Here is a 23,318-nt window from a genome sequence, read left to right on the forward strand (position 1 = left end):
GATCTTTGTGCCCGAACGAGAAGGGTGCACACTAGGGGCTCTCCTGAGCTTCTTAGTGAAAGTTTTAGTTTAGGTTTTTTATTTTCAGTGAGACCTGCTGGCAACAGGCTCACTGCATCGAGGGACTAAGGGGAGAAGAAGCGAACTCACCTGCGTGCAGAGTGGATTGGGCTTCTTAGGCTACTGGACATTAGCTCCAGAGGGACGATTACAGGCCCAGCCATGGATGGGTCCCAGAGCCGCGCCGCCGGCCCCCTTACAGAGCCAGAAGACAGAAGAGGTCCGGAAAATCGGCGGCAGAAGACATCCTGTCTTCACCAAGGTAGCGCACAGCACTGCAGCTGTGCGCCATTGCTCCTCAGCACACTTCACACTTCGGTCACTGAGGGTGCAGGGCGCTAGGGGGGGGCGCCCTGAGCAGCAATAAAAACACCTTGGCTGGCGAAAATACATCACATATAGCCCCCAGGGCTATATGGATGAATTTTAACCCCTGCCAGAATCCATAAAAAAGCAGGAGAAAAGTCCGCGAAAAAGGGGCGGAGCCTATCTCGGCACACTGGCGCCATTTTCCCTCACAGCTCCGTTGGAGGGAAGCTCCCCTGGCTCTCCCCTGCAGTCACTACACTACAGAAAGGGTTAAAAAAGAGAGGGGGGCACTAATTAGGCGCAGTATTAACAATACAGCAGCTATAAGGGGAAAAACACTTATATAAGGTTATCCCTGTATATATATAGCGCTTTGGTGTGTGCTGGCAAACTCTCCCTCTGTCTCCCCAAAGGGCTAGTGGGGTCCTGTCCTCTATCAGAGCATTCCCTGTGTGTGTGCTGTATGTCGGTACGTTTGTGTCGACATGTATGAGGAGAAAAATGATGTGGAGACGGAGCAGATTGCCTGTAATAGTGATGTCACCCCCTAGGGGGTCGACACCTGAGTGGATGAACTGTTGGAAGGAATTACGTGACAGTGTCAGCTCTGTATAAAAGACAGTGGTTGACATGAGACAGCCGGCTACTCAGCTTGTGCCTGTCCAGACGTCTCATAGGCCGTCAGGGGCTCTAAAGCGCCCGTTACCTCAGATGGCAGATATAGACGCCGACACGGATACTGACTCCAGTGTCGACGGTGAAGAGACAAATGTGACTTCCAGTAGGGCCACACGTTACATGATTGAGGCAATGAAAAATGTTTTACACATTTCTGATAATACGAGTACCACCAAAAAGGGGTATTATGTTCGGTGAGGAAAAACTACCTGTAGTTTTCCTGAATCTGAGAAATTAAATGAGGTGTGTGATGATGCGTGGTTTTCCCCCGATAACAACTGATAATTTCTAAAATGTTATTGGCATTATATCCTTTCCCGCCAGAGGTTAGGGTGCGTTGGGAAACACCCCCTAGGGTGGATAAAGCGCTCACACGCTTGTAAGGGCTCTACCCTCTCCTGAGATGGCCGCCCTTAAGGATCCTGCTGATAGAAAGCAGGAGGGTATCCTAAAATGTATTTACACACATACTGGTGTTATACTGCGACCAGCAATCGCCTCAGCCTGGATGTGCAGTGCTGGGTTGGCGTGGTCGGATTCCCTGACTGAAAATATTGATACCCTAGATAGGGACAGTATATTTTGCCTATAGAGCATTTAAAAGATGCATTTCTATATATGCGTGATGCACAGCGGAATATTTGCCGACTGGCATCAAGTCTAAGTGCGTTGTCCATTTCTACCAGTAGAGGGTTATGGACACGTCAGTGGTCAGGTGATGCGTATTCCAAACGGCATTTGGAAGTATTGCCTTAATAAGGGGAGGAGTTATTTGGGGTCGGTCTTTCAGACCTGGTGGCCACGGCAACAGCTGGGAAATCCACGTTTGTACCCCAGGTCGCCTCTCAACATGAGAAGACGCCGTATTATCAGGCGCAGTCTTTTCGTGGACAAGCGGGCAAAATGTTCCTCATTTCTGCCCCGTGACAGAGGGAGAGGAAAAAGGCTGCAGAAATCAGCCAGTTCCCAGGAACAGAAACCCTCTCCCGCCTCTGCCAAGCCCTCAGTATGACGCTGGGGCTTTACAAGCAGAATCAGGCACGGTGGGGGGCCCGTCTCAATGAATTTCAGCGCGCAGTGGGCTCACTCGCAAGTAGACCCCTGGATCCTCCAGGTGATATCTCAGGGGTACAAATTAGAATTCGAGACGTCTCCCCCTCGCCGTTTTCCTAAAGTCGGCTTTACCGATGTCTCCTTCTGACAGGGAGACAGTTTTGGAAGCCATTCACAAGCTGTATTCCCAGCAGGTGATAATCAAGGTACCCCTCCTGCAACAGGGAACGGGGTATTATTCCACACTGTTGTGGTACCGAAGCCGGACGGCTCGGTGAGACCGATTCTAAATCTAAAATCTTTGAACACTTACATACAGAGATTCAAATTCAAGATTGAGTCACTCAGAGCAGTGATTGCGAACCTGGAAGAAGGGGACTACATGATGTCTCGGGACATCAAGGATGCTTACCTTCATGTCAAAATTTACCCTTCTCACCAAGGGTACCTCAGGTTTATGGTACAGAACTGTCACTATCAGTTCAGACGCTGCCGTATGGATGGTCCACGGCACCCCGGGTCTTTACCAAGGTAATGGCCGAAATGATGATATTCCTTCGAAGGAAGGGAATTTTAGTTATCCCTTACTTGGACGATTCCCTGATAAGGGTAAGATCCAGGGAACAGTTGGAGGTCGGTGTAGCACTATCTCAGGTAGTGTTGCGGCAGCACGATTGGATTCTCAATATTCCAAAATCGCAGCTGGTTCCGACGACTTGTCTTCTGTTCCTAGGGATGATCCTGGACACAGTCCAGAAAAAGGTGTTTCTCCCGGAGGGGAAAGCCAGGGAGTTATCCGAGCTAGTCAGGAACCTCCTAAAACCGAGCCAAGTCTCAGTGCATCAATGCACAAGGGTTCTGGGTAAAATGGTGGCTTCCTACGAAGCAATCCCATTCGGCAGATTCCACGCAAGAACTTTCCAGTGGGACCTGCTGGACAAATGGTCCGGGTCGCATCTTCAGATGCATCAGCGGATAACCCTGTCACCAAGGACAAGGGTGTCCCTCCTGTGGTGGTTGCAGAGTGCTCATCTTCTAGAGGGCCGCAGATTCGGCATTCAGGACTGGGTCCTGGTGACCACGGATGCCAGCCTGCGAGGCTGGGGAGCAGTCACACAGGGAAGGAATATCCAGGGCTTATGGTCAAGCCTGGAGACATCACTTCAGATAAATATCCTGAAGCTAAGGGCCATTTACAATGCTCTAAGCTTAGCAAGACCTCTGCTTCAAGGTCAGCCGGTGTTGATCCAGTCGGACAACATCACGGCAGTCACCCACGTAAACAGACAGGGTGGCACAAGAAGCAGGAGGGCAATGGCAGAAGCTGCAAGGATTCTTCGCTGGGCGGAAAATCATGTGATAGCACGGTCAGCAGTATTCATTCCGGGAGTGGACAACTGGGAAGCAGACTTCCTCAGCACGACCTCCACCCGGGAGAGTGGGGACTTCACCCAGAAGTCTTCCACATGATTATAAACCGTTGGGAAAAACTCGACAGGTATTGCGCCAGGTCAAGGGACCCTCAGGCAATAGCTGTAGACGCTCTGGTAACACCGTGGGTGTACCAGTCAGTGTATGTGTTCCCTCCTCTGCCTCTCATACCCAAGGTACTGAGATTGATAAGATGGAGAGGAGTAAGCACTATATTCGTGGCTCCGGATTGGCCAAGAAGGACTTGGTAACCGGAACTTCAAGAGATGGCTCACGGAGGATCCGTGGCCTCTACCTCTAAGAAGGGACCTGCTCCAACAAGGACCCTGTCTGTTCCAAGACTTACCGCGGCTGCGTTTGACGGCATGGCGGTTGAACGCCGGATCCTGAAGGAAAAAAGGCATTCCGGATGAAGTCATCCCTATCCTGATCAAAGCCAGGAAGGATGTAACCGCAAAACATTATCACCGCATTTGGCGAAAATATGTTGCGTGGTGCGAGGCCAGTAAGGCCCGACGGAGGAAATTCAACTGGGTCGATTCCTACATTTCCTGCAAACAGGAGTGTCTATGGGCCTGAAATTGGGGTCCATTAAAATTAAAATTTCGGCCCTGTCAATTTTCTTCCAAAAAGAACTAGCTTCAGTCCCTGAAGTTCAGACGTTTGTAAAAGGGGTACTGCATAAACAGCCTCCTTTTGTGCCTCCAGTGGCACTTTGGGATCTCAATGTAGTTTTTTGGGTTCCAAAAGTCACATTGGTTTGAACCACTTAAATCTGTGGAGTTAAAATATCTCACATGGAAAGTGGTCATGCTGTTGGCCCTGGCCTGGGCCAGGCGCGTGTCAGAATTGGCGGCTTTATCCTGTAAAAGCCCTTATCTGATTTTCCATTCGGACAGGGCGGAATTGAGGACTCGTCCTCAGTTTCTCCCTAAGGTGGTTTCAGCGTTTCACCTGAACCAACCTATTGTGGTGCCTGCGGCTACTAGGGACTTGGAGGACTCCAAGTTGCTAGACGTTGTCAGGGCCCTGAAAATATATGTTTCCAGGACGGTTGGAGTCAGAAAATCTGACTCGCTGTTTATCCTGTATGCACCCAACAAGCTGGGTGCTCCTGCTTCTAAGCAGACTATCGCTCGTTGGATTTGTAGTACAATTCAGCTTGCACATTCTGTGGCAGGCCTGCCACAGCCAAAAATCTGTAAATGCCCACTCCACAAGGAAGGTGGGCTCATCTTGGGCGGCTGCCCGAGGGGTCTCTGCTTTACAACTTTGCCGAGCAGCTACTTGGTCAGGAGCAAATACGTTTGTAAAATTCTACAAAATTGATACCCTGGCTGAGGAGGACCTGGAGTTCTCTCAATTGGTGCTGCAGAGTCATCCGCACTCTCCCGCCCGTTTGGGAGCTTTGGTATAATCCCCATGGTCCTTACGGAGTCCCCAGCATCCACTTAGGACGTTAGAGAAAATAAGAATTTACTTACCGATAATTCTATTTCTCGTAGTCCGTAGTGGATGCTGGGCGCCCATCCCAAGTGCGGATTGTCTGCAATACTGGTACATAGTTATTGTTACCAAAAAAATCGGGTTATTGCTGTAGTGAGCCATCTTTTCTAGAGGCTCCTCTGTTATCATGCTGTTAACTGGGTTCAGATCACAAGTTGTACGGTGTGATTGGTGTGGCTGGTATGAGTCTTACCCGGGATTCAAAATCCTTCCTTATTGTGTACGCTCGTCCGGGCACAGTATCCTAACTGAGGCTTGGAGGAGGGTCATAGGGGGAGGAGCCAGTGCACACCAGATAGTCCTAAAGCTTTCTTTAGATGTGCCCAGTCTCCTGCGGAGCCGCTATTCCCCATGGTCCTTACGGAGTCCCCAGCATCCACTACGGACTACGAGAAATAGAATTATCGGTAAGTAAATTCTTATTTTTTATGTTTATATTTGCCTTCCTATACTTTTTACAGCGGAGGTGCGAAATCGATGAGCTGGAAGCTCAGGAATACTGCAATATGCAATATTTCCTATTGGAAAAGCTTCTTTTAGAGATCCATAGCAATGGCACCTTGACACTTGAGATGCTGCACTGACACAAGGATTTTCAGTACAGTAACACCTGTGGTCGCTGAGCAGTAGCACTCTGACACTCAGGGGTTACATAACTTTGAGACTTTAATTCCCAAGTATTTACAAAGTAAAGAAAAAGTTGAACACAGCTGTTTTACACCGTAGTCCTGAAATATGTGGCATTGTATTCTAGTATATTAGTGCAGCTAGTGATTTTCAGCTGAAATACACTTGCTGTGAACAGATTTTTTTACATGCGTTAATCAGTATTATTTGGTCACTATTTCTTACTGGTTTCGTATATTTTTAATGTGATCTGCACGTAAACCCTGGGCACCTTGCATTGGAGTCTGATACCTGTTGTATTTGAAGGTTTCCTTTTGTATATCGGTCTTGTATGTCTGCCGCATGTTCCCCAAGTGATGCACTCTCCATGGCCAGCAGAGGGCTCACTGAGCTTTAGTTCAATACATACAAACTACTTAACCCTTTGCTTCTGTTCAACAGAGGGTGCACTGGAGATGAACAGTCCTCCTACCAGGCTAGAAAACGGAATATTAATATGGTTTCATATTATTTTTATTTTCTTGTTTGCAGGGAGAAGGCGTGCTATTAATTGTGGTATCCGGACTCCAGGTCGACAACAAAAAGGTCGACACACCTTAGGTCGACGCCAATTGGTCGACATGGACAAAAGGTCGACAGGAACAAGGTCGACATGGAAAAAGGTCGACATGAGTTTTTCACAATTTTTCTTTTTTGGAACCTTTTCATACTTAACGATCCACGTGGACAACGATTGGAACGGTAATCTGAGCGGAGCGAAGGCACCATGCCCTAAGCATGGCGAGCGAAGCGGTGCACTAATTGGGGTTCCCGGTCACACTACGAAGAAAATGACACAAAAAAAACTCATGTCGACCTTTTGCCCATGTCGACCTTTTGCCCATGTCGACCTAAGGTGTGTCGACCAATTGGCGTCGACCTTTTTGTTGTCGACCTGGAGTCCCAGACCCATATATTGTAACTTAACTCTTGTCATTGTACATGAAATAACAACAAAAGCACAATTATGTTGCCCTGACACAGCTCCTAATTGGATAAATGCTGCAGCTATTCAATCAAGCTGCTCTGTCATGATCAAAAAAAGCTCCAGTAACGATTACTTTTTGGTGAAGTATCAGAATTTAATTTAGGTCACCAGTAAAAACAGTAAATTTGGATGCCTTTTGCGATATCAGCACTAGTCTGGGAAACGGGGTTATTAGACTGCGTTTACACCCCCCTCTCCCCCCTTCCCACAATAACAAAAACATTTTTTAAACCCTCCAGAATAAAAAAGCCATTATTATATTTTTCCAACAAAAGAAGCAAACGTCATATGCAAAATATATGTAGTGTTTGATGAAGACTGTCAATGACCATGAATGAACCAGAGGTGAATTGTCTTTCATACAGACTCTGCCCACCTATGTACATTTTGTTCTTTGCTTAATTCAGCCGCAGGGTTACTCATCACTCTCCCCCTCCCTATCCAGTAAATGGTAACTGCAGTAAAGAACAATATGTTTACTTATTCTTCAGAGACACAGGAACAGACCGTGCCCTGTGAGGAGACCTGTTCCAGTACCTGTATTCCTTCTCTAACAGACTCCCCACCACACTCACATGTTATAAAACCACATTTCTGTTTGTGTTGCAGCTTGGAAGCTGAATTTGCAAGGTTTTGAGAGGTCTCTGCAGTTAGTAAGTTTTTATGTGTTAAACATAACGGTATATTCTTAACCTGGTGTCTGTGCTCTGCTCTGGCTGCTGGGATACACCTAGTCCACACCAGACACCTCATAAGAGGATGCGAGATTGTAATACAGTATATAATATTATGGGTAGATAATTCCTCTAACGCCATTAAAGGACACTGTCATCTTGTTTTCATAATGTGGGATGATAGTATCTTCAGCTTCACAGCAAATGTTGATAGCATATCAAACATCTACTATGTTCATATTTATCTAGGTTATTAGCAGAATTATAAGGTAACTTGTATTTTAAAAGCCATGCCATTAACATTTGGAATAGTTAATGTGCAAACCAAAATTTATGGCAAATGATTTCTTTTGCATTTTATACAAGTTGTAATGTCCCTTATATTCTGCCCTAGTAATGGGTAGTGCCTGGCAGTTAAGGTAGAGCACTTGTATCCCATCATTCAACCAACATTCTACACTTGGTGCTTCCATCTTATTTGCCCTCCTAACACTTATTTGGGACGGTCTCCTATCCAACATCTCACGAAGGTTCTTTTATGGTGCCAACTACTCACTAAGGTTCTTGTATGTTGCCAACTACTGTTAATACAGCCAGATCCTCAAGTCTTGGCTGCACGAATATCAACTTTTGTGTTGGACAACCCTGTTTTACATGGTGTCTCATAACGGTTTGTGATAACCCACATTTCCCTAATTCTGGTGTCTGTCAAACCTACTGTTCTACCTCTATCCAATGTGAGTAGACAAAACATAATTGTGTCATAAAAATGTGTGACTGTCAAAGCATTCTTTGTTGCTAGTACAGTGTTTTCTGCCTCCAGCCCAGTCCCAAAATCAATGTACTTGTTAATTACTGTACCTGCTTATCAACCAATTATCTCATTAGTTTTGATTGGCACTCTGCATGTTAGATCCATAAAAGATCAGTTTGGTAACATAAGTAAGAAGAACTTACCTGTTCTATTTGTAGAGCATTGGCCATTTACTAAAAGCAGTCGGGATGTTTCCTCTTGACTTATTGATGAATTAGGATCCATGCTGTGAGTTTCTATTAATCTGAGTTTACTGTATACTGAACACAACCGTATATCAGAACGCCAGTGTATATTGACATGCCCGTTCCATCCATATATATTTGGACACTAAACGATGGAAACAGAGCCAAAATTATAAAAATCATGTCCATTTCAATGGATTTGAAATTAAACAAAGGAGATGTAATTGAAGTGCAGACTTTCAGCTTTCATTCAATGAGTTGAACAAAAACATATGGTCTAAAATGATTGGGAATTGCAACAATATTTATTCACTGTCCAGTATTTTTTAGGGGCTGAAATGTAATTGGACAAACTATCATAATCATAAAATGTTAAATTTCAATACTTTGTCGAATCCTTTTCAGGCAATGACTGCCTGAAGTCTGGAACCCATGGACATCACCAAATGCTGGGTTTCCTCCTCTGTTATGCTTTGCCAGGCCCTTACTACAGCTGTCTTCAGTTGTTTGCATGTGGGTCTTTCCGCCTTTAGTTTTGTATTCAGCAAGCGAAATGCATGCTCAATGGTTGAGATCAGGTGATTGACTTGGTCACTGCAGAATTAAACTCCTGAGGTTGCTTTCACAGTATGTTTTGGGTCATTGGACGGGGCTTCACAGTACAGATGGACAATCAATGTAATTGCAGATTTCAACTGAATCTAAGCAGATAGTGTACCTTTTCAGAATTAATCTGCTGCTTCAGTCACATCATCAATAAACACTAGTGACTCTGTGCCATTAGAAGCCACGCTTGACTGTGCCATCACACTGCCTCCACAGTGCTTTATAGATGTGGTATGCTGCCGATCATTAGCCATTCCATTTTTTTCTTCTAATTATTCTGGTACAGGTTGATTTTAGTTTCATCTGTCCAAAGGCTGATGCATTAGAACTACCAAAAAATCCTCTAAAAAAGAAAGCCTGCTCAGTCTAATCTGGCCTTTTTATTGAGGCTGTGTTTGTTCTCATGAAGTATTCTTTATGTAGGCCTGGATAATGATATGCCTACCGCCAGAAGAACGTTTCTTTACTTGGTTGGATGATGTTAAGTGATTTTTACTTTATTATGGGAAGGATCCTGCGATCATCCACCACTGTTGTCTTCAGTGAAGGTCTAGGTCTTTTTGTGTTGCAGAGTTCACCAGAGTCTTCCTAAACCCTTCCAATTTAGATGTGAATAAAGCGGATAGTTTGCACTTTAAAACCTAATTTAATTATATAACTAATTTAAATAGGTTTTGGTAAACAGCTAAAATAACACAAATAGTCAGTGCCCAAATAAATATATATATATATATATATATATATATATATATATATATATATATATATATATATATATATATGGCCTTAACTGTGGGCTCTTTGAAAGATCCACATACAGTCTGTACATTTCCCATTTTAAAACAAGCCCACATGTGCTCTGTGGCAATACTGAAAACATAGTGTTACACCCCGTTCACATTGCCATAAATATCCCGGATTATTGCACTTGAACGCACAGCAACCCAGGACATTGTGCAGTGTGAAAGCACCAGGTTGAAATAATCCAGTTCGACCAGCATTTCAACCCGGGTAGGGGGCGTGGTTGGGGTTGCACACTGGTTCAACCTGTCTCACGGAGCAATGTGAACGGGTAAACCGGGTTATTGTGACCCGGTACCTGTTCACTGCATAGGAAGAGGTGGCGCTTGGAGATAATCTCCTCCTTTCCAAGCACTGCATTGGGATGTGTCGGCGGTGACGTCACCAACCCGGCAATAACCCGGTTCGGGGCCGCCAGTCTGAAATGGGTCTCAGTTAGAGATGAGGACAGTTCTCTGTATTACAGAGAAAGTTATGATTACGTCAAAGAAAATGGAAAACATATGCTTTATGTAGTGTTGAATTATGCTCTGGTGCACTGATCTGTTATTTAAATAGACCAGTTTCAAATAGTTTAATTATGTATCATCGCTGCTCCATTAATTGCCAGGTCTGAAATGTTGGGTTTGGGTTATACTAGGTCTGTGGTAGATTACTTAAGGCAAGTTTTATGTTAATGTAAATTTTCAGATATTGGGTCTTGAGTTTGTAGGCAACTTTTATGGAATTGTGGATCATTTACGTTACTAAAGATTTGGACAATAATTTTTCAATTTCCTCCACATACAGTAGTTATGAACAAAATGGGCAACATGTAGTATAGGATCCTGGTGCCACATGATTGATGTGGGCATAGTGTCCACCAAAGTGAGATAACTACACTTGTAGAGGAGTGTAAGTTTGTTCTGCACAAAGGGAGGAGTTAGGCAGTGTAATGGTTGTCTTGCAAAATATGGAGTAGGACCACCAATATGCAGATTTCTCATGCGTCCTAGAGGATGCTGGGGACTCCAAAAGGACCATGGGGTATAGATGGGATCTGCAGGAGACATGGGCACACTATAAGACTTTGAATGGGTGTGAACTGGCTCCTCCCTCTATGCACCTCCTCCAGACTCCAGTTAGGTTCTGTGCCCAGAGAGACTGGACACACACTAGGGGAGCTCTCCTAAGTTTCTCTGAAAAGACTTTGTTAGGTTTATTATTTTCAGGGAGACCTGCTGGCTACAGGCTCTCTGCTTCGTGGGAGTGAGGGGAGAGTAGCAGACCTACTTCTTCTGAGTTCAAGGGCTCTGCTTCTTAGGCTACTGGACACCATTAGCTCCAGAGGGTTCGATCACTTGGTGCGCCTAGCTGCTTGTTCCCGGAGCCGCACCGTCAACCCCCTCACAGAGCCAGAAGAAAGAAGCCGGGTGAGTAAAGGAAGAACAGAAGACTTCAGTGACGGCAGAAGACTTCAGAGTCTGAGGTAACGCGCAGCGGTCGCGCTGCGCGCCATTGCTCCCACACACAAGCGGCACTACAAGGGTGCAGGGCGCAGGGGGGGCGCCCTGGGCAGCAATATACCTCATGTTTATAGCCTGGCAAAGTGGTATACAGTGCATAGGCACTGTATACAGACCCCCGCCAGTATAATAATGTAAATAGCGGGACTGATAAGGGGGTGTGGCTTAGCCCTCAACACTCTATCCAGCAGCATTTTCTCCTCTGAGATGCTGGTCCCGCCAAAACACTGTTGCACAGCTCACTGTGTAAAACTGGGGGGAAGGGGGCACAGTTGTTTAGTGCTAAAAATAAAGATATATATATATACATATATATATATATATATATAAAACCAGGAACACCCTTATCCTGCACTGTAAAATTGCTGCCTTCTGAAACGGTCCTGCTGTTAGCCAGGACCCGACCAAACTACCTCCAAAACAATGTATCAGATGGCGCTAATAATCACTTCTTTGCTTAACCAGCCAAACAATTGACCACATCAATGAATAAATAACAATTTATTAAAAGCACATATTGCTAAAAGAGATGACCCTTTCACAAACACATAACATTGATGAGTGTCAGATGATAAAATGAAAGGTATATATTCTCTCTTCCACCCTGACGCGTTTCGTCCTTAGCGGACTTCTTCAGAGGGGTGATCAATACAGCTATATACTCCAAAATGACAATCACATAAATCTTCAGGTCCTTAGACCATTTACCAGTACAGGTTTGTATGACAATTTTAAAAGTTTGAAAGACTTCTGTCTTAATTCGTGAATGTCAATTTATAAAAATCTGAAAAATAGCCCCACTCAGGGAGAAGCTCAAAAAATGATTCGTATATATCCCCAAAAGGACCACAGATTCCAGTGTGCTCCTGTGTGCTCTCCCAAAGTGCAAGACTCACTCGCACTTTGGGAGAGCACACTGGAATCTGTGGTCCTTTTGGGGATATATACGAATCATTTTTTGAGCTTCTCACTGAGTGGGGCTATTTTTCAGATTTTTATAAATTGACCATCACGAATTATATATATATATATAGATATATATATAGATATATATATATAGATATATAGATATATATATATATATATAGCGTGTGGTAGATGTGTTGGTGAACGTACGTTTTATGTGTTTTTTCCCTGTCAGATACTGGGATCTACCCATTAGAGTCAGTGTAATGTCGGTGGGTGTTTAGTACACGTGTGTCGGCGTGTGTGAGTGCTCTACCACAAACGGCTATGGGAATCCCTCTGTCGGCACCGCCGACTCCTGATGTTACTTGATTCATGAGATTAAGTGTCAGCATGTCAGTAGTTGTAAGCTTTTCCAAAGAAGAAACTATATGGGAGAGACAGACGTATGTGGGTGACCCTGTCGGCACCAAACTAATATGACTGGGTATAAATTATTATTATGATGTGATGCAATTTGAAAAAAAAAAAAAAAAGGCTATACCTGTATATATTTGTGTATATATATGGTACAGTTGCATTGATCTGTAGCTCGAGCACAGACGTGGTAAATGGGGGCGTAATATTAAAATTATGCATATATTTCCCTCAGACCCCTCGGGTCGCAAAAGATGTTATTTTGCCCAGTTACTACTCCCTGTTGTCGACACGACTACTATGTCTTATGTCGACCATAATGCTTCCTGATTAGAGCCACAACATCGGCATTCAGTACATGTTCATAAACATTATGAACGCATTATGCTGTTCCTGATATATATATATATATATATATGAGATACGTGTATATATGGATATATGTGTATTTAAATGTGTATATTTATACAATTTTTTTTATAATGAATGCTGAAGTAAACTTTTCCTTCTCATGTGCTGGTCGCTCTGTTCGATAACACTAGGTCAGCCGTGACCAGATGGTTTCAAATCATCACGAGGATTCCGAGTGTTTATTCTTTTCCCGCCATGGATAGAATAAAGTGAGAGTCAACCCCTGTTCTGCACGGGGCCCTGTCACAAAGGATCGTTTACAGGAAGCTAAGTGATATTTTAATTATATGCTTTGATTATACTTGCATTGCATGCGCAGGGGGGAGTGATTGTGTTCAGGAATGGTCGGTTACTTGGTCATCCGATATAATTACCCTGAGGAGAGATGTGTTACTCCTTGAGTTGGGTCATGTCTAAAACATTGCAACATACTACCGTGCGACTACAAGGGATGAGACTCTTGGGTGCGCGGGCCACTTCCATGGCGGTCTCGGCTAGGAATGCGTTGTGGTTTCACCAAACAGATGCAAAGGCTGAATCCGAAAAGAAGTAGAGTCTCTTCCCCATGAAGGGAAGCCTGGTTGGTGATGGCCTTGTTATTATGCTCTCGGCAGGTGCCACGGGTAAGTTTACCTTTCTTGCCCTATGTTCCCTCACAACGGTTGGTGACGCATTGTTGTAGTATGCAGTCATTTCGACCGAATAGATAAGGATTCCTCTTTCTTTGCAGGTAAAGGAAGGTAAAAAAGGTAAGAGGTCAGCTGCCTTTTCAGGTTCACAGGTGCAGAAATCATCCATTTTTTCTGCCACGTCCATCGTGGGACGTTGGGTCTATCTTGCGGGGGGCCCACACAGGTTGGACCTCGTCTAAAACTCTTCAGTCAGTCCTGGAAAGGACATGGACCAGTAAGTTAAAGATAGAGTCCCTAGGGGGACATATGGGAGTTCCAGACGTTCCCCTCCCTGATTTTTTCAAATCAACCTTACCGATCCTCCTCATGACAGGGAGGTAGACTATGTGACGCAATACAAGAGTTGTGTCTGGATCAGATCATTGTCCTGCTGTTCCGGTCATAAAAGAAGAAGCTGTTCAAGCTTTTTCGTGTTCCCGATGCCGGACGACTCGATCAGTTAAATCCTAAATTTTCCTACTTAAACTTCATGAGGAAATCTCTCATGGCAGGGTTCTCCACTCTGAAAGTGGAGTAAGGAGGTCTAATTACGGTTTCTTCCGCTTTATGCTTACCTGAGGTTTGCGATTCAGGATTGTTACCATTTCGCCAGGGTGATGGCGGTATGATGGGTTTCCTTCGTTAGTAAGGAGTCATATTTATTCTGTACTGGATCGCTCTCCGAATTATGGAGAGATCAAGAAGCCAAATGGTGAGAAACGTTGTTTTCTCCTTGACAGTTCTTCAACAACAGGACTTGCCAGAATCCTTGTTGGTCCCAACGACGAAGTGATCGGCTTGGGCAATATTATTAGAGGCAATACTGAGAAGAGTTTCTTTGCTTCCAAAAAAAAGGGGAAGCTCTGAGAATTCAGAGTCTGGCAGACCTGCAATGGTGTCAATCCGTCGATACAGTCAGTTGCTGAAAAAAGATGGTTGGGGCCTACGAGGCCATTCAGTGGGCAGGTTCCAGGCCTGAGTATTTAGCGGGACCTGTTGGACAAGTGGTCCGGTTCCCACCTGGGATAATCATGGTTTCAAGACCAGTATGTTGCTCCTGCGGTAGCGGCGCAATTCTCAGTGAGGACAAGTGTCATGTTAGGATACTTGTCGCCCCATTAACGGTCTAGAGTTAAGGGCCGTTTATAACGGTTTTCTATAGACAAGAACCGGAGAAGAAATGGCAGAAGCCAGAAAGATTTTCCGCTGGGTGACAAAAACATTTACACGTTCTGTCAGCAATGTTCGTTCCAAGAGTAGACAACTGGGAAGCAGACTTCCTCGGCGGACACGTTCTCCATTCAGGAGGGTTGAGTCTTCATCAAGCGGTTTTTCACAGAAATGATAAGTCTTTGGAGAATTCCGAACATAGACCAGATGGCATCTTGCCTTGACACACACAAAAAAAAAAAAATCAGAAATTTTGTTACGGGTCGGGGGTCCATTCAGGCATTAGCGGTGGACACCCTAGTGACACCGTGGGTGTTTCGGTCGGTCTGTGTTCCCTCTACTTCCACTCTTTCCAAAAATATTAAAAGATAAGAGGAACATGAGTTCAGATGATCCTCCTTGTTCCAGACTGGTCAAGGAGGGATGGTATCCGGATCTTAAGCAAATTACTCATAGGAGATCCCTGTCTTCTTCCTCTGCAAGAGGATCTGTTATGGCAGGGGCCATGTGTGTTCCTAGACTTACCACGGTTTCCATTGACGACTTGGAGATTGAACGTCGGATTCCAGCCCGGAAGGGTATTTCCAGTGAGGTCTTCCCTACTCTTTTTCAGTCAGAAAAGAAGTAACGTCAAAACATTACCACCATATTTGGGGGGGGGGGGGGGGGGGATTTTTGTGTCTTGGTGTGAATCCAAGAAGGTTCCTACGGAAGAATTCCAGTTGGATCGTTTTCTCCCTTCTTTTCTTACAAGATCGTGTGGAGGCGATCTTTGGTTGGGCTCGATTGAGGTCAGATTTCAGCCTTATCGTTTTTTTTCCAAGAAACAATTGGCCTCCTTTCCAGAGTTTTAATACTTTCGTAAAAGGAGTCTAACATCCTCCCTTTGTGCCTCTGTGACGCCATGGGATCTTTACGTGGTGTTGCAGTTCCTGCAATTTCTTTGGTTGAACTTTTCAGTATGGTTAAGTTGAAATTCCTCACTTGAAAAGTGGTCATGCGCTTGACCTTGGCATCTGCAAGGCGGGTGTCTGAATTGGCGGTTTGGTCTCAAAAGAACCCTGTTTAATCTTCCATGAAGATAGAGCGGAGTTGAGAACTTGGCAACAGTTTGTGCCAAAAGTGGTTTCATCGTTTTCACTTACACCAACCTATTGTGGTGCCGGTGGCTACTGACGCCTGGGTGACATCGGAGTATCTCGGTGTGGTCGGAACTTTGAGAATTTGTGTTGCCAGATTGGCTCAGATCAGGAAAACGGAGTATCTGTTATCCTATATGCTCCCAACAAGGTTGGGGTTCCTGCTTCCAAGCAGACTATTGCACGCTGGATCTGAATTACAATTAAGCTTGCTTGTTTTATGGCTGGTTTGCCGTTACCGAAATCGGTGAAGGCCCATTCTACCAGGAAGGTGGGCTCATCCTGGGCGGCTACCCGAGGGGTCTCTGTTTATAGCCTTGCAGAGCAACTGCTTCGTCGGGTTCAAACAATTTTGCAAATATTCTACAAGTTTGATATCCTGGCTGTTGAGGCCCTCTTGTTTGGGCAATCGGTGCTGCAGAGTCATCCGCACTCTCCCGCCCGTTCTAGAGCTTTGGTATAGACCCCATGGTCCTTTTGGAGTCCCCAGCATCCTCTAGGACGTATGAGAAAATAGGATTTTAATACCTACCGGTAAATCCTTTTCTCTTAGTCCGTAGAGGATGCTGGACGCCCGTCCCAGTGCGTACTGTATCTGCAGTTATTGGTGATGGTTACACATGTTGTGTTTCCTTTCAGTCAGTCTGTTGCTGACGTTATTCATGCCATGGCATGCGGTATACTATTATTGGTCGTGTTTACACACAGGTTGTGTTTCGTTTTCGATCAGCATATTGCTGTATATTTTTCATGCCGTCGGCTGGTGTTCTATTGAATGCCACGTTCTGCGGCATGTTTGAGGTGTGAGCTGGTATGACGCTCACCGTGTTTAAACAATAAATTCTTTCCTCAAAATGTCAGTCTCCCTGGGCACAGTTCTATAACTGGAGTCTGGAGGAGGGGCATAGAGGGAGGAGCCAGTTCACACCCATTCAAAGTCTTATAGTGTGCCCATGTCTACTGCGGATCCCGTCTATACCCCATGGTCCTTTTGGAGTCCCCAGCATCCTCTACGGACTAAGAGAAAAGGATTTACCGGTAGGTATTAAAATCCTATATTTTGCAAAGCAATGCAGAAAGATAAATTCCCACCATAGAAATAATTGGAATGAGCTGAATATATAGAAAAGGTGTAGAGGGTTTTTCGTGCCTCTGTCAATCGACAAAGATGCTGGAGTAAGAGAGATGCAGATGCACACTCTTAGCACTAGGAACCCTGATAGTAAACATAATTTAAATAAACCCTCACAATTCACATGGAGTATAATTGAAGTTCTTAGCACGCATTTGCGCAAATATGTGGGCTCATGTACCACGGCCAGATGACTTCATCACATGGGTCCCTAATATTCCTAATACATTCTATAAATTTATTCAGGACTTACCTCTAAATAGGGCCTTATCAATGTGTGATCTGAAATGCAGGAACCCAGCTAATTAAAACACCTGAGGGTGGATGGGAGGAGTGCCAATACAGGGGGAAGGAAGCCTTGCCTTCCAGTGTACAATATATACACAAATATAGTGGAAAAAGGGGGGAACCTGGATTGCACATCCGGGTCTGGGACTCCAGGTCGACAAAAAAAAGGTCGAAACACCTTAGGTCGGCGCCAATTGGTCGACACACCTTAGGTCGACATGGACAAAAGGTCGACAGAAACAAGATCGACATGGAAAAAGGTCGACATGAGTGTCGTTTTCTTCGTAGAGTGACCGGGAACCCCAATTAGTGCACCGCGTTCGCTCGCCATGCTTCGGGCATGGTGCCTTTGCTCCGATACCGCTTCGCTCGGCACAGATTACCGTTCCAATCGTAGTCCACATGGATCGTTAAGTATGAAAAGGTTCCAAAAAAGAAAAAAAATCGTGAAACTCATGTCGACCTTTTTCCTTTTCCAAATATGTTTATTAAATACCTCCAAAACATGGTACAGAAGTAAGGAAAAAACCGCATACATATCAAACATATCTACATCAAAGTAGGCAAATAAGAAAGGTAAAAGTACACAGCATATATGAGTAGGTGGAGGAAATTTTCCAATTTTCCAAAACAATCAACAAGAACAAACTGTAAACCACCAGAAGAGCGGCGGTCAGGCTATAATATATTGAGAATGGGACTGAATATGACTGACTAAAAACTGACACTCAATTCCGGCAGTTCAAATAACAAAAGAAAAAAAAAAAAGGGGAGGTAAAAAAGAACATCACAAAAACGTTAGAACAAAAATAGGCAAAAACACCTACCAAGAGCCACAGGCCACCGATCCGTCCATAGAAGTGTCCAACCAATCCGCCAGGGAAGAAACAGGAGAAATAAGAAGAAAGGGGAAAGAAAAGAAGAAGTGTGTGGAGAGGGAAGTACGGATGAAGAAGAAGAGGGGGAGGGGAAGATAGGAGGCTCAGTCAGTTAGAGAAAGTTGGCTATCAAGTTGTCGGAGAGAGTACCAAAAGTTAGATTGGAAACATTTATGTATTGCTAGTTTAGTGTGGGCAGGGAGGGTACAAATGTATTTATCCCAGCACTTAAAGAGTGCAGGAGTCAGGGTTTCCTTGTGGATAGAGGCCTCCAGCCAGTCCATATTAAATAAGAAGAGTAACCTAGAAGTAGCCATAGGGAGAGTAGGAGAGGTAGGATGGATCCACTGTTGCAATATAGCTTTTTCCCCCACTGCTGAAAGTAGCACTATCAATTTTTTATCAGTGCGTGGAATTCCAGGTTGGTCCGACAGATGACCAAAGAGGGCCCAGGGAGCAGTGCATTGAAAGGGGATGCCTAGCGTTGAGGTGCCATAGTGGTGTAAGGTATGCCAGAATTTTTGGATGACAGGGCAGGCCCAGAGACAATGGAAAAGGTCAGCTTCTACCGTTGAGCATTTATTACATCCGGCCCTATCTGATATACCCATTAGAAAACCTTGTTTGGGCGAAATATATGCCCTGTGTAGCAGTTTATAGGCCATTTCCTGATATATACTAGCCGGTATTAGTTTAAGGGTCATAAAAAAAGTATCTAGTAGGGTGTCTACTGTGAGTGTAGGAACTTGGGAGATCCATTTAGCCAGATCAGGAAAATCAGTGTGGGGGTCCAGTTCAGTGCGGATGCGCGCATAGATAGAAGATATGGAGTATGTGTTGGAGCGTAAAAGGGAGTCTAAGGGGTTAACAAAGTCTTTTCCCGTGAGGTGAGGGAGAACGGATGTAAGATAATGTATAGCCTGGGAGTAGTAAAATCCATGCAGGGGTGAAATTGCATATTTCTCAATAGCCTCCTGGAATGGCAAAGGAGTGTGAGTAGGTGTCATCAGATTACGTAGAGTCTTTAAACCAGAGGAGCACCAAGCACCAAAAGGCAAAGAGGCAGTACCATTTTGGAACTCCAGGTTTCCAAGCAAAGGTAGAGATACTGAGTAATAATATTTGAGACCAAGGGCTTTCCTAGCCATTTTCCACGCCTTAATAGTGGAAGACAATAGCGGGTTATCAAATTGGGAAGATTTTATTTGAGAGGGCCGGGCATGTAGGAGGTAAGCAAGAGAGAGAGGAGCACAAAGCTGAGATTCTAACTTGGTATCTGTGAATACATCGTTGCCACTGAGCCAATCCATAGCGAAACGTAGTAAGCACGCTAGATTGTATTGTTTAATGTTTGGTAGGTTTACACCCCCTTGGCGCACCGATTGCGTCATTTTTTTTAGGCTTATCCTGGGGCGCTTACGGTTCCATATAAACTTGGAAAGCAAGGTATTAAGTAAAGAAAAGTCGGAGTTAGTGAGAAGAATGGGAGTCATTTGGAGAATATACAGGAGTTTCGGGAAGCTTGCCATTTTAAACAGGTTGCATCTCCCTAACATATTAAGGGGAAGGTTTTGCCATAGGCTAAGTTCAGTCTGTATTTTATGTATGATCGGGGTAATATTACGTGCATAGAGGGTGGAGAGATGTTGTGGTAGAGCCACTCCTAAAAAGGTGATATGCGAGGGGGCCCATCTAAACGGGAAGGGTCTAATCCAACCCAGTCTCGCCTGGCCAAATATGGCCAGGGCTTCAGACTTGGCAAAGTTAATGGAGAAGCCAGCAAAAGACGAAAATCTGTCAATTGCCTCTACCAATACAGGAAGGGAGCGTTTAGGGTCAGAGGTACATATAAGTAGGTCATCTGCGAAGGCTATAACTTTGAGTTCGCGATCCCCAATAACAATGCCTCTAAACCCAGGTAGTAGTTGGATATAACGAATAAAAGGTTCCAAGGCCAAATTAAAAAGCAGAGGGGAGAGAGGGCATCCTTGTCTGGTGCCTCTCTCAAGAAAAAAGGAAGAGGAGGCCACATTATTAACTACCACCTGGGCCATCGGAGCAGTGCAGAGGGTCCGCATTAGACTACAGAAATTAGTGCCAAATTGCTGATGGGAGAGCACTCTAAAAAGGTGTGGCCAAGCGATTTTATCGAAGGCCTTTTCGGCGTCTAGATTGATAAGAATATTGTCTTCCAAATTATGAAGGCGGGTATGGGAAATAGCAGCTATCGCCGATCTAATACCTTGTACAGATTGTCTGCCTTTAATAAAGCCTAATTGGGCCGGGGAAATGAGATGAGGCAGACAAGACTGTAGACGGTTGGCCATTAGTTTGGTAAGCAATTTGAAGTCTTGGTTAAGAAGTGAGATAGGGCGATAAGAACCCACAAGGGAGGGATCTTTACCCGGCTTGGGTATTACGATTATCCGTGCCTCATTGAAGTATAAGGGTATAGTTCCGGAGGTAAAGATATGATTATATAATTTGGCTAGAGTGGGTGTGATTTCAGCATTAAGTAATTTATAATATTCAGCCCCAAAGCCATCAGGGCCTGGGCTCTTGCCGTTTGGTAAAGATTTGATAGTTGTGAGTATCTCTTCCTCAGTTATAGACATCTCGAGAAGGTCCCTGTCATCTCGAGAGAGGACAGGAAGCTGAGCGTCATACAGAAAGGATTTACCTGTCTCCACGTTATCTGGCTCTGCTGTATATAGGGATTTGTAAAACTGCATAAATTCGGCGCAAATGGCTGTCGGATCTGATATAATAGTGTCTGAAGATTTAACCACCTCAACCCATGTGCGCGTCCGGGGTCCCCGAGCGAGGTTTGCCAAGAGTCTGCCCGATTTATTACCCCATCTAAAAAATTTGTTCCGCTGGTAATCATATCGTGTCTGGGCCTGCTCTGTTAGGAAGGTATCATATACTTGTTTAGCAGTCAGGTAAGCCTCTTTATGTGCGGGAGTGTCGGAACGCTTATACGTTCTATAAGTTGAGGTGAGAAGGGAGCTCAGTTCATGGAGGCGGGAGTTAAATGCTTTGCGTTTGGAATTTACGTATGAGATAATGTGGCCCCGGATAACAGCTTTAGAGGCGCTCCAGAACAGTGAGACATCCTCCGCCTGGGTCAAATTATCAGAAACGTAGGTGTGCCAAGTGTGTCTAAAGTGTGTAGGAGAAAATCCTCAGAGTGAGTAAGATAGGCAGGGAATCGCCAGCATTTGGAAAAGCATTGGGGCAACGCAAGCTTAAGAGAGATCATAATAGGGGCATGGTCTGAGATAATAATATTTTGAATCGATGTGTGAGTGACTTTAGGAAAGAGGTGTCGGGATAAGAAAATATAATCAATACGGGAGTGTGTGGAGTGGGGGTGAGAGTAGAAAGAGTAATCACGAAGAAGAGGGTGATGGATACGCCAAGGGTCAGAGAGAGCAAGTTGTGAACAGAGGGAAGAAAGAAGATCATAGCCGGATTTGGAGGATGAAGTACTCACCCCAGACCTGTCCATGGACGGATCGATGACCGTGTTGAAATCTCCTCCTAGGATTAGATTAGAGCTCCCCCAAGAGGAAAGTTTCTGTAGGACAACTGCAAAAAAATCCTGTTGAGAGACATTTGGGGCATATAGATTAAGGAGAGTATACAAGACATTATCAATAATCACATCTAGCAAAATAAATCTCCCATTAGGATCGAGAAATTTTCTGCGTATCGAATATTGTAGGGACTTGTGAAAAAGGATGGCAACTCCCCTGGTCTTATTAGAGTAAGGGGCCGAGATACAATCCCCGATCCAGGGGGCACGTAGAGTGTTACGGGGATCGTCCAGCCAATGTGTTTCCTGTAAGAAGGTGATGTGAGGGGTCAAACGGTGGAGGTGGGAGAGCACTTTCTTACGCTTCACTGGAGCGTTAAGGCCCTCCACATTCCATGATACTATATTGAAGGCAAGGACTGGGGTATCTTCCGCGGCGGCGGGGGGAGTAGGAGCAGGGTCAGCTATATCAGCCTATACCGATGGTTGGGAATGCAAGAAAAAATATACTAGAGGTAAAGTAGGGCCCCTGCCCGTCCCAGCGAGCGGGAAGGGGTTGACCCATGGAGGATCGGGGTCGGCAGGTCTGGCAGGTGCAACCAACAATATTAAACAGTAACATAGAAAACAAACAAGAAAAACAAGAAAATTTACAGCTCATTGTATACACAGAGCTGCGCAATTATTCCTCTCCACGTGACCTGCAGATGGAGAAAAAAAAGAGAGAAAAACATGCATGCAAGCAATAATAACAGTGCAACAGTCAAGTGGGTAAACTCGAGAAGTGGGCCTTGGCGAGTGTTATGTCATCGAAGAACAACGGCTTGCCGTCCTCGAAGACCCGCAGCCGGGCCGGGTACAGGAGAGAGAATTTGATTTTGGCATTAAACAGTTGCTTGCACAACGGGGCAAACTCCTTGCGTTTAGCAGCGACAATGGTGGAAAAATCCTGAAATATCAAGAGCCGATCTCCGTTGTAGGTTAAGCTATCCGTCTTCCGGTAGTGGTCTAAGAGTCGAGCTTTGTCGGCATAATTAAGGATTTTCATGATCACCGGGCGAGGGCGACCAGAGTTCGTTTTACGTTCAGGGCCTATTCTATGTGTCCGCTCAATAGCCAGAGGGGCACCTTTGAGATCCATGGCCAGTTGTTGCGGTATCCAGTTAGAGAGAAGATCAAGTAACTCATAGCCTTTGACCGATTCGGGGATACCCACCACGCGGAGATTACTTCTGCGTCCGCGATTCTCCAAATCATCTAGCTTCTGGGTCAGATCCGAAATGTCGCTTTGCTGTGAATTAATGGTGAGTTGTGCTGCATGCAAATCATCCTCCAGGGTAGACACCCTCTGTTCGACGTCATCTAAGCGGCCAGAGTGTTGAGTTAATTTGGATAGAGTAGAGTCAATAGCTTCTCTAAGGCCCGCCAGTTTTTCATCTAGTAGAGGGCCCAGCACCGCCGCAATATCCGCAGGTTTCATTTTGGGAGGCTT

General features: G+C 44.9%; 1 protein-coding gene across 6 annotated transcripts in view; it reads left to right on the top strand.

Annotated features, from left to right (window-relative positions):
• Window positions 1–23,318, top strand: part of BAIAP2 (BAR/IMD domain containing adaptor protein 2) — a 455,453-nt gene that overhangs the window by 427,170 nt on the left and 4,965 nt on the right. The window contains exon 13 of one of the 6 annotated variants that reach the window (XM_063961090.1): window positions 7,301–7,344. The exons of the other annotated variants lie outside the window; for them this stretch is intronic. Within the exon in view, the coding sequence (XP_063817160.1) occupies window positions 7,301–7,328 (28 nt within the window). The 3' untranslated portion in view covers window positions 7,329–7,344. The remainder of the gene's footprint in view (window positions 1–7,300; window positions 7,345–23,318) is intronic. 6 annotated transcript variants of the gene reach the window in all.

This window comes from Pseudophryne corroboree, chromosome 3 (genome assembly GCF_028390025.1).
Source record: "Pseudophryne corroboree isolate aPseCor3 chromosome 3, aPseCor3.hap2, whole genome shotgun sequence".
Lineage (NCBI taxonomy): Eukaryota > Metazoa > Chordata > Amphibia > Anura > Myobatrachidae > Pseudophryne > Pseudophryne corroboree.